The 11,397-nt window shown below is 51.6% G+C and overlaps 2 protein-coding genes across 16 annotated transcripts in view; one reads left to right on the forward strand and one right to left on the reverse strand.

Moving 5' to 3' along the window:
- LOC122389401 (peripheral plasma membrane protein CASK-like) overlaps window positions 1-1,372 on the forward strand; it is a 55,734-nt gene extending 54,362 nt beyond the window's left edge. For all 11 annotated transcript variants that reach the window (XM_043381382.1, XM_043381377.1, XM_043381380.1 and 8 more), the window contains 2 exons: window positions 58-156; window positions 585-1,372. In XM_043381382.1, the coding sequence (XP_043237317.1) occupies window positions 58-81 (24 nt within the window). In that variant the 3' untranslated portion in view covers window positions 82-156; window positions 585-1,372. The remainder of the gene's footprint in view (window positions 1-57; window positions 157-584) is intronic.
- A 722-nt stretch (window positions 1,373-2,094) lies between these two features.
- LOC122389402 (OCIA domain-containing protein 1-like) lies at window positions 2,095-11,221 on the reverse strand. 5 transcript variants are annotated; one of them, XM_043381393.1, is made up of 2 exons: window positions 11,121-11,221; window positions 2,095-3,437 (listed from the first exon to the last, which is right to left on the reverse strand). In XM_043381393.1, exon 2 carries the CDS (start codon window positions 3,394-3,396, stop codon window positions 2,713-2,715), a length of 684 nt encoding a protein of 227 aa, XP_043237328.1. In that variant the 5' UTR covers window positions 3,397-3,437; window positions 11,121-11,221; the 3' UTR covers window positions 2,095-2,712. The 5 variants fall into 5 exon arrangements, with proteins under 5 accessions (XP_043237328.1, XP_043237324.1, XP_043237326.1 ...); XM_043381389.1 differs by having other exon boundaries at window positions 10,908-11,221; XM_043381391.1 differs by lacking the exon at window positions 11,121-11,221 and adding an exon at window positions 10,633-10,778.
- Window positions 11,222-11,397: the final 176 nt, after the last annotated feature.

Below are 11,397 nucleotides of genomic sequence, written 5' to 3' on the forward strand. Positions count from 1 at the left end.
AAGACCCCTTGAATTACGAGTACATAGACGAGATGTTGACCTTCCATCTGTTCTCAGGTGCCCGTCTCGTGGGTTTACTGACAATCACCGACACTGGAGCTGGCCCGGTCTGCACCCGGCCACAAGGCCGGCTCTCTGCGCAACCTTCTGCCCGGCGTATGTATTGTCCACACTCCACAGCTGCCCGGCGTATGTATTGTCTATAGGTGCCCGGCGTGTGTATTGTACACAGCCCGGACTCTTCGTTTTGACGTTTATCTGAGTCTTCAGTGACACATGCTTATTACAGACAGATACATACAGACCATGATCTTGATTCATTTGTGACAAAGAAAGCGTCTTCTTCCCTTCTGATCAATTTCAGGTCAATGACTCATTTTGTGTAGATTTGTGCTTAGATATGTCAGCTTTATGATCAATTTAGATCACGTGTCCCGACGTTGGCAATGCCGCCAGCGCTGCTTTCTGACCAGATGCGTTCCATCCAACGCCTGGATCGATGTCCATGTGCCTGTGTGTGTTACTTTTATCGTATTTTGGAGCGATTAGGATCGCACTTATTTGCCTTTGTTGTTTGTTTCCAGGGCAAGGGCTCCAGGAAGGTGCAACAGAATTTCAAAACGAAAATGTAACGGCAGTACGGCCAGCATATCGGACGAAGGAGACAAGTTCAGTGCCAATCGGTGGACGAGCGGCGCCGGGCCGGGCCGGGCCGGCCGCACCCACGCGCGTCACTGCTGTATGCTGGAGCGAACATGTGATATTGTTAGGTCGGTGTGTGCGCGGGCAGTCACTCATTATCCTTTGGGTGTCGCTCTTCACTCGATGTGTGCTAGACAAGGTTAGCGCATTGCATTTGATGGCGTAGAGGGTGTAGAATTTTTAAAGTTCTTTTCATCTTAAGCTGTCTGCAAATAACCTCATGAGATGATTCGTTCTCATCTTTGGCGGGGCGGCCCAAAGAGGGAGCGCACGATCCCGCTTCTAGCCATTTAGCGAGTCGCCGCGCGGCGGGCGCGTTGTGTCGGCCCAATCTGGGCCCGATGGATGTAGTGTGGCCACTGCAGGCGGCACGGAGGGCAGCCGGCCGGCGCCCGGGGCCGCAGGGCGATTGCGCCAAGCTCATGTTCCCGTTTTTACCTCCCAACTTTGGTAACTGATTTGTATTGTATCGAGACTGGTATCTTTCCGATGTTGTAGCTGATTTTTGGCTGCTACGTTCGTAGGTCGGGCCATCTTTGTGTGTTTGTTAGATGACCTTGTACAAAAAGCTTTGGTAGTTTGGGGGAGGGGGGGGGGGGGGTATTGCGAGACGTATTCGAGTGGGTTTTGTTTCTAATAGCGGCCAATAATATACACGGATTGCTGGTAACCGATAGTCTGATGAGGTGTACGGAAGCGATTTGACCAACATTCTCACACTTTTGGTGAAAAAGCGCAGGGAAGTAGTATGCAAATATCGGAACATCGGTTCGCATTGTCCGCATTTGCAAGGACTCGTGGTGCCAATGCATTGACTGATGACGAGTGTAGGGGCGTCACGCCTCCAGTGTTTGTTGCCTACTGATTTTGGCGCTGTAGACCATGCCACCAACGCTTCCAAAGGCCAGGCGTCGGCGGTGACACAACCAACTCCAACAGCGCCGCCCCGGCGCCGCTCGGCCAGCGCCGCCGAGGTCACTTTTCACGATACGCTCTGAGCTCAATTAATTTTACATTAACATTAATTAATTGACTGTACTGGATGATTGCCAAAGTACTACTCAGCTGCGAAGAAGTTATGGCGTATCACAGCAGGCTTTTAAATCAAGCAGTTATTCGGTCCACAAAACTTAAAACGCGAACGTGATTTGCCGTAGTATAACCAAGTGTCACAATGCACACCTCCTCACGGAATATGTTTGCCAGCTCTCACAGTTCTACTCATCTTAGCACGCATTCCCTGAAGCCACAATATGCTAGCGTTCCGCATGTGGCCATGGTCAGACTCCGTATCGTTCACCAACGCAATACCAACTTCTCGTCAGGGTGGCCTGGCAGTTGACACAGGATCGCATCGCATGACGATTATGATCAACGATACAAAGTTTGATGTGATCTGTAATCGGATTTTTATTTTACTCTTCAGCCCAGTTTCACGTACAATTATTTAGCGTTTTCACAGCATGCTGCCATGCAGCGCGGAAAGCGTTCATTCGATTCTTGCGTTTTCGGGCAACAGCAGCAACGACTGCGACAATAACGATACTTATTTTCGCATCGTTTCCAAGACGTGAAATATTCAATTACGTCACAATGTTCTATCCCCAAGGTCATGATTGCATGGGGTCGGGTCGGGAAAGTGTAAGGTTCACTTAGAAAGCTTCTCAGTAATCCCTTCAAATACAATTTATGTACGAAAGTCTGGTTCTATAGTAAAAATTATAGTAAGGATGACACCCAGTTGAAATAGGTACATCTCATGTTGAGGTCAACACAAAAAGCGTCTCTTCGCATCGTCATCATGTTTTACCCCCGTAGGTATGGTATTAGGGCAGCTGAGCCGGGATATACCAACTTCTCGCATTGCGAGTGTCAACCTGACGGCAATCTGCTGAACGACAAAAGCTCAGACGCTTCCTCGCTAGTTGCTACTAGAAATAACATTTTATCACTACATTTAGCATACCCTGCCACACCTAACGCACCACAAAACAAAACAGTTCACCCAGCTCACTTGTCCCAGACGTCTCCGTACTTGTTGGCCGAGGAGTCGGGCGGCGAGGGCGGCGGCCGGCGCTCCTGGCGCTCGGGCGGCGGCTGGTCGGCGGGCGCGCCGCGCCGCAGCCGCTGCTCCAGCTCCGCGCGGTTCTGGCGCCGCAGCTCCTCGTAGGTGGTGTAGTTCTGCGCCGGCGGGATGTCGTCGGTGGTGAGCGGCCCCACGGCGCCCGGCGTGTCCACCGTCGGCCGGTAGTAGTCGTCCAGGCCCTCGGAGCGCGGCGGCAGGCTCCACTCGGGCCGAACCGAGCTCGCACCTGCCGCAGCCTCCGCCGCCGGCTCCCCCTGCTCAGGCAGACCCAGCTCGGCCACGCCGCCCGAGCGCTGCTTGCGCAACAGACGGCCGATCTCGCTGTTCGGCAGACGCATCAGCTTCTCCTTGCACGTTTCCATGTATGAAATCTTGCCAATAAAGTAGCCCACGATACCGGCTACGGCGACTTTCGGCACGACGCCGAACCGACGTCCGGGCTGCCAGCGGCCGGAGCGGATCATGTACAGAGTGCCGGCCATCATGGCGCTGGAGATCGGCACACTCCGACGGTAGAAGCTCTCCGAATTACACTCCCGCAGAACACGCATCTCATCGGCGGACATGCGATGCTGTACATGGCCGGGCTCTCGAGGCGGTGTCGCCATGTTAGCGAACGTCCAGGACTAGCAGGAAAGAGCAGTTAAATCTGAAAATAGCAAAGGTCATGTCAGTATTCAGTAGGCGATCTCCTTTTTTCAGTGGGAGATGTTCCCCACTATTGCCATCTTCCCCAACTCTGTTTATAGTTTTTCACACTTCCTGAGAATACAAGAAGGTAGGGATTAAATGAGTCCATAATTGTTACCAAAGGCTTGACCTAGCCTACAATAATGTTTGGGCACACATCCTGGCCTGATGTTTTAATATCAACAACTATTCTACCACATGGTAAGGTTGAGGCTGTACCCAGACAGTCCATATTGTGTGTGAAATTTCCTCGCTGAAAAAATTCCCGACTCCAGTGGACATTTGCACAGCAAGATATGCATGGCATCTTGCGGAACCCTGAGAAACGGTGAGGAAAGCTGAGCACATGTTGCGCCCCTTTTCAGCTAGGATGCAGCTGCAGTGGAGAGAATATAAGAGTGCATGATGAATTATGTTTTTTCTTCTCAAACAAGTTTCCATTGGGTTGTGAAATATGCTGTAAATGACTGATTGAGCAGCTTCTACATCAGTAGGCGGAACTATGGTCAAGCGTACCCATTTTCGGGAACGCATTTTCGTTCCCATAATTGGGAACGATAAACCCAAATATGGGAACGCCATGTAGGCATTATTTAAAACAAGAAAAAGAACCGTTAAATGACGTCCAAAAAATATAAAACGATCGTGAACCGCCTGATAGTTGTCTCAATATTGTTGGGAAAGAGTTTGATATTGTAAGGCCCATCGTAGTTTCAAATCGTTCCCCTATTTCTAAAGCAGTCCATCACCCGGGCCGCGAGCCCAAATTTGGGAACGCTCTCGTACACTGGCGCTGCAAGCGTTCCTTATTATGGGAACGGCGTACCCAAAATTGGGAACGATTTCACCGACGCCTTTCAGGGGCTCTTTTCATTAACAAGCATCACGTCCAACGCCGCAAATTATTGTTAACGCAACAATCATCAGATGACCTTTCCGGCAAGACCGTTGCATGTTTCACCCGGTCTTCTGCGCTTTTATTCCCGTCGATCTCGCAGCGGGCACGCCCCCCTCTGCAGGATTACGTAATCCACAACGCTCAGCGATGTTCAACAAGGTCTTCCATACCTATATCCACCGTCCGTGCCGAGGGTGGAGACATGTCAAGCACCTGTCTGCTAATCACCGAGAGTTGACGAGCACAAGAAGTATCCAAAAATGGGAACGCTTAATATGTTACACCCTCAAAACACCTAGTCCCAATGAAAATCTAGTTTTTTCCTTTCTTAATGAGTGTAAGTGGCAAAAGGCCTGGTAGGATGGGCACGAGGAATGATCGAAATCAGCATAAAAATTATAAATAAGCCACACAGAGCGACCTATATCAGAGAAATTCCCCCCAAACGATCATGCTTAGAAACGCCGAAGACAAAAACCACGCTCATGACGCTGCTTATAAAACAACGCTAAACAGCTAGCATCCAAATAAAATATGTCTTTCAGGGCTGATAAAATACAGCTGAATGATTTTAAACCACTGAAACTGAGTTTACAACAGTAGTTCGGTAAAATCACTGACGTTTCACGCGGTCGATCGCCCCGACACCAAAAGTCAACAATATTACCTCGGGACTGTCCGCGTGTTCGCTTGCATATGTCAGCATCTGGTGTCGCTAGAATGAAACTTCATAACCAGGCGAAAATTATTATACTTGACCTCAAAATGTAAAAAATGCTTCATTTTCCTTAAAATTGCATGTTAAATGTCGTATAACCCATATTTCCACCATTCTGTCATTTTTAAAAAATCATTAAAAATATCATTCCACGGTCAATTTCCTTGTTCCACGGTCAGATTAAAGATAACTTTATGGAGATTTAGTAGATACTTAAATCAGCGTGCACTTTTTTGAGACGTGATGCACTTTTGAGTTTTAGTGGGCGAACGGCCGAAAAATTGCCTTCCGTTCTCATAAATGGGAACGCCCGTTCCCATATTTGGGAACTCCGTTCCCAAAAATGGGAACGTTCCTATATTTGGGTACTCATGACCATAGTTCCGCCTACTGACATGATTCTTTCTTCACTTGAGGTTCATATAAAGTGCAAAGTAAATACAAATTGACAGGCATTAATGGAAAAATGACTAAAATAAATGAATAAGTCACATTTACAAGTCAGATCTTCTGCAAGCAGCCTGCCTGCAGAACGATCCAAGGAATATTGATATTCTCTAATGTAGGAAAAACCATGGTAAATAGAGAACTGGGAAAAACAAAAGGACCTTTTCAAATGCAGCCTCAACCTGTCAGAGAATTGAACAAATCAAATACCTGCAGAAAAAAGGATGTTGGTAAACCAAAACCACCCAAAACAAGCCAAAACGTTGTCAATTTGCTTTATTGTTATTACAAACTGCAAAAATAGCAGAATGAAATAAAAAACTAGACCAAAAGACATACTGGAAATAATCTGGAACATTTGATGAAACACTTACATAAGTGAAATGCTCACAAAATAATAACAAAATCCTCCTTCGTTTTCTTGTTTTCAACGCTGGCCCCAAGGCTATAGGCTGGCCCCTTGGTGTTTTCGCTACACCGGATACGTCTCTGCTGCATCACATTTGTATTATGATTGCTGCTCAAGGATGTCATAATACAATTATATAACTGAATACGAAACTTTTTGAAGTGACGTATTTCAAAATTCAAAATACAACTAGCGCAGAATTTAAAAGAAAAATTATTAAACATAGCGTCGACCATGGGCGTAACCACCGCGCTGGAACGCTGGAAATTCCAGCCCATTTTTGGGATGCTGAAATGCCGCCCCCGGTAGAGGAAAACTGCAATTGCGGGACTCGCGGACTTCAAAATCAAGAAAAAAGAAACGGCAGTGCTTGGTCCACTATACGCCTGACCTCAACGTGCCGCTCCTCACTAAAATAACTATGTGCCCTCTACATGCCGCCCCTCCCAGATGTCCTTCCGCCCCTCCGCACCGACTTCCCCTCAAGTTCCTCGGAGCTCTCTATGTGCCGCCCCTCACAGAACCCCGCCGCACTCAATGTGCCGCCCCTCCGCATATAGCTCTATCGCCGTCTGTGCCGCCCTCCCCAGGACCCAGAGTACCTCGGCGCTCTCTATGTGCTGCCCTCGCCACAACTTCCCGCCGCCCTCAATAAGCCGCCCTATGCTCTATCGCCATATGTGCGCCCACCCCCCGAAGTGCCTTGGCGCCCTTTATGTGGCGCCCCTCACCACAAACCCCGCCGCCCCCATTGTGCCGCCCCTCCCCACAACGCTTTACCACCGTCTGTGCCGCCCTCCATAAACGCCTTGCCGCCCTCCCCAGAGTATCTATAAACTATCTGTATCTGTATCTGTATCTGTATCTTGGCGCCCACTATGTGCCGCCCCTCGCCACAACACCCCGCCGCCGTCAACAAGCCGCCATTCCCCACAATGCTCTATCGCAGTCGGCGCCACCCTCCCAAGGCACCTTGCCGCCGCTACGTGCCGCCCCTCCCCAGACGCCTTTCTGCCCTTACGCGCCTCCCCTTCCCAGAATGCGTCAAAAGGTTTAATGATTCGCCCCTCCCTATAACGCTCCATCGACGTCTGTGCTGCTCTCGTCAGGCGCTGTGCCACCGCTCCCCGGAATGCTAGCCCTCGCTGGCCCAGTGGGGGGGGGGGGGGCGTTTTTCGCCCCTAACCCTGGCGAATATTTGCGAAAGCTCAGTCAGGGGTGCTTAAATTGCTGCTGTTTACATATAATAACTACGCATTGACTTGGCGAATTGTGCTAAAACGTCTCCGATAGGTGAACATCGCGCGGACCGGGGGATTCATAATTCCATGCCTAGGTATCACAGTTTGGTTGCTACTCTTAACGTGCGCAAATGAAGGACGTGCGCACGTTTTGGCGGGCTCTGTATGCTGCCCAACAAAAAGTGTTACATTTTGGGCTCGATAAGTCTAAGGGATTCGCCTATGCGAATTCAGCCCATGAGAGCGTCAGGTGAGACGCTCTGATCGCAAACAACCATCGAAGTCGCGAAAAGGCCCTGTGTGATTGCTTGATGTAAACATTCCGAGCCAACGAGTAGTGCCCTGAGCGCGCAGCAAGACTCAAGAGTAAAGCTGAGCACTTGAAAGAGTCCTCGGTCTACTGTGGGGCCCTTGAGTGGGTGAGGTCTTTGGCTGGATCCCGTCCTGCAGGGTCACGCCTGGAATGGGTCCTCTTTAGGCAGGCTCGAAAGCTTAGGGGCCATCAGAGGCCGGTGTGGGGCTCTGAGAGTTAAGCGTGGCTGCTTAAAAGTTGCGTACTGCTTTCAGAAGGCCTGTGCGTTGGGCACCCAAAGACCAGCGTGGTGCCTTAAAATGCCAGTGTTACGCCCTCAGAGATGCACTGGTCAAGCCCTTTGAGGTTCTCAGAGGCGTCGGCGTGGTGCTCTCACAGGCGGGTGTGTGATCCGTTGAGGTTTTGGCGTGATACCCTCAGAGGCCGGCGTCGCGTGGTGCTCTTAGAAGCTGGTGGGGGCTTCCAGAGTCTTCAGTGTAGGACCCTCAGAGTCACCGGTGAGGACTCTCAGCATCACCGGTGAGTGGCCGGGCCGTGGGCAATGAGCCGGTATGGGACCCTCAGAGGAAGACACCGGTGTGAGACTCAAGAGAGGTCAGTGTGAAGCCTTTACAGTTGCTCGTGTGGGGCAGTGAGTGCACTGGCGTGGTGCCTTCCGAAGGCCGGTATGGGATTGAAGCTTAGCGAGGTGATAAAGGACTTAACCCTCGCCCGTATTGGTGTTTTTCCAGCCACGAACGTATAAGGGGGGGGGGGTCCGTTGCCCCCCCCCCTTGCCGTTTCGCCCCTGATCGACCTAGAGCTTCGCGGAAAAAACGAGCGTGTTGCCCGTGACGAGAGGAAGCCGATGATACCCAATTTTAAGGTCCTAGATCATCGGTTGACCTTCCAGGTCAGGTCAATGACCCAAAAGTCGGGAAAATCGGGACCAGTTAGAACGTCGTAAAACGTGGTTACTATGGGGTTTTTAGGGTGCTGATTACGAATATCATGTTAGTTATGATAATAGATGATGTATAAATGCATTTAGGCCAGGTCGAGTCAGGTCAGGTCAGGTCAACTAGTACCTAAGGGTTTTGCCGGGTATTCGTAGTAGGTGGCAACCGCCTCTGACAGCTTCGTAACATGTTACGAAGGCACCAAAACTACTTGGTAAATGTTCAAATGGTTGCTAAATTCGAATTCAGCTCAAAAAACTAGCCTAGAAACATGTAAAACTCGAAAAAGTGAACCGAGGTCATCAAAGGCGACTGATAGTCGCCTATTGACCTGACCTGACCTTCCGGTGACCTTGACACCCACCCTAATGCATGGGAGCAACATCATATCCCATGTTTGAAAGCTTGAAACCACGAAAAGACTGCAAACGCGCGGCTAATGCGAGCCGACATCAGCCGAATCGCGATTCCGGCCAAACATGGTCTCGAAAAGTAGGTCACATGTCAAAGGTCATTAGGGTCAGGGTCATGAAATTTTAAGGGTAGGTGTAAAATTGATAAACGCGAGGGCACTTACAGTTTCGTCGCGATCGGCCGCTTTTCACGCGATTTATTCGCGAAAAACCATTGGGGGGTCCGTTCGACCCCCCCCCCCCCCTTATACGGGCGAGGGTTAAGTGATGACTTCGGTAGGACCGGTTCGGAAGCATTATTGTGGGGTCCTCAGAGGTATTATTGCTGACTGAGGCCAAAGAGGTGCCGGTGTGGACCCTCAGAAGTGCTAGTGTGAGGCCCTGAGAGACGCCAGTGAGGTTCCTCACAGGCGCCGTTGTGGGCCCTCAGAGACACTGGCCGTCACAGACGAATGTGGGGCCCATAGAGGCTAGAGCTGCTGGTCTGAACCCCTTACAAGCCGGCAGGGGGCTCTCAGAGACCAGCAAGGGGCCCTCAGGCCAGCAAAGGGCTCCCATAGGCCGGCGATACCTTCAGAAGCTCTGTGGGGTCCTTAGAGACCGGCACAATACTTTCAGACGCCGGTGGGGCCCTCAGAGTCGCCGATGTAGGGCACTCAAAAGTCACCGGTGGGTGGCCGTCAGATGCGCTGGTGTGGGGCCCTCAGAGGTGCCGATGTTGGGTCCTCAGAGCCGCTAATAAAGGTCCTAAAGAGGCACGGTGTGGGGCCCTCAGGAGTGCCAGCGTGGGGCCCTCAGAAGCACTGGTATGAGGCCCTCAGAGGTGGCAGTGTGGGGGCACTCAGAAGCGCCGGTGTAGGACCTGCACAGTCGCCGGTGAAGCCCTTCACAGGCGCCAATGTAGAGTCCCTCAGAGACACAGGGCCATCAGAGGCGCGAGCTGCTGTTGTGGACCCTTCATAAGCCGACAAGGGGATTTCAGAAGTCGGTGGTGCCTTGAGGAGCCCTGTGGGGTCCTTAAACACCGGCATGGTTTTCTCAGATGCTGCTGGTACCCTCCGAGTCACCAGTGTGAGGCCGTCAGAGCCACTGGTGTGGGGCCCTCAGGACCGCCGATACAGGGCCTTTAGAGACACTGGTGTAGGCCGTCAGAGTTGGGGGGTGGGGGGTTGGACCCTCAGATACGCCGGTTTGGGACCTCATAGGCGCCGTTGAGGACCCTCAGAGTCGCCGTTATGGGCCCTCAGAAATTTGTGTGGGGCTATCACAGGCGGGTTCGAGGCCACTAGAGGTGGCCCGCAATAGGCCGGTAAGGGCCCTTAGAAGCCAGCAAGGGACACTCAGAAGGTGGCGTAGGGCCTTTATGGAGAACTTAGTGTGGCTACTCAGGGGCCCATGGGATGTCCTTACGAGCCCTGTGGGGCACTTCTGAGTCGAAATGTGACAGAAATATGGTCAGTAAACCCTCAACGGCCAATTGGCGCCACAGGGCCCCTCGTGCCCGTGTGGGGGACCTTCGGGACCTGTTTAGGCCCTCAGAGGCGCCGGTGAGGGCTATCAGTCGCCATTACGGGGCCCTCAAAGAAATTGGTGTGGGACCGTCACAGACGGGTGTGGCCTGGGGCCCCTAGAGCTGGCCCCTAATGGACCGGTAAGGCCCCTCAGGCTGGTTAGGACGCTCTGGCCGGTAAGGGCCCTGAGGCCGGTAAGGGTCCTTAGAGAGAGCCCCCCCCCGCTTTTGACGCCCATGGTCAGATCCCATTGCAATTGAACTCACCTGAATGAAGTGAACTATTGAAGAGTGTGCCTATCATTTATCAATCCGGTGCGTAGTAGCAAAGTCAAACTGCCAGCAGCGGGCTGACCACCCATCTTACGCATGCATATCTACCGCATTAAGTACCAGTATCTCGAACACCAGAGCTGTGGCGTGTTCTCTGCGTCTGCCCCTTATAACGTGTAGTCAGTTGACTGCTGATTATTGTTCGTATTTCACAAAGCGTAAGAATTTGACACACAACAGCGACACAGTAAATGCCCTCAAGTACTCACCTCTGGCTCCCGAAACACAAGTGCCGCCCTTCCCTTGGCATTTGATGCCGCCCCCCGGAGGGAGTTATTTCCAGCCCATTTTTGGAGGAGTGATTACGCCCCTGGCGTCGACGATCACCCCAAGATTCTTACAGAAAGATCATCTCAAGATTCTTGCACATATGATCATCCAAGTCCTCCAAGACAACTCCAAGCAAAGGCCAAGATTCTTACAGATAGTCAAAGCATCCAAGCCTTAGGCCAGGCCAAGGCTATCCCCGCGTTCGATGTCTCTCGGACGGCGAAGATTCTGCGTCGTCCGGCCAATCCCATTCAAGGTCAGCGGGGGCTCGGCTGCTGTTATGGAACGTGATTGGCCGGACGGCGTAGAATCTTTGCCGTCCGAGAGACATCGAACGCGGGGTATGTAAACTCGATGTAAACAGGGCCAAACCGGGCCAGGCAATGGGCAAGGCCACGGCCCACGGGCCTAATATACGGCCTTGGCCAC

The sequence above is a fragment of the Amphibalanus amphitrite genome, unplaced genomic scaffold (assembly GCF_019059575.1).
Source record: "Amphibalanus amphitrite isolate SeventyFive unplaced genomic scaffold, NRLGWU_Aamphi_draft 000357F_arrow, whole genome shotgun sequence".
Lineage (NCBI taxonomy): Eukaryota > Metazoa > Arthropoda > Thecostraca > Balanomorpha > Balanidae > Amphibalanus > Amphibalanus amphitrite.

Excerpts from the sequence above, each read along its gene's own strand:
- LOC122389402 (XM_043381393.1), bottom strand. The coding sequence starts at position 3,396 with ATGGCGACACCGCCTCGAGAGCCCGGCCATGTACAGCATCGCATGTCC.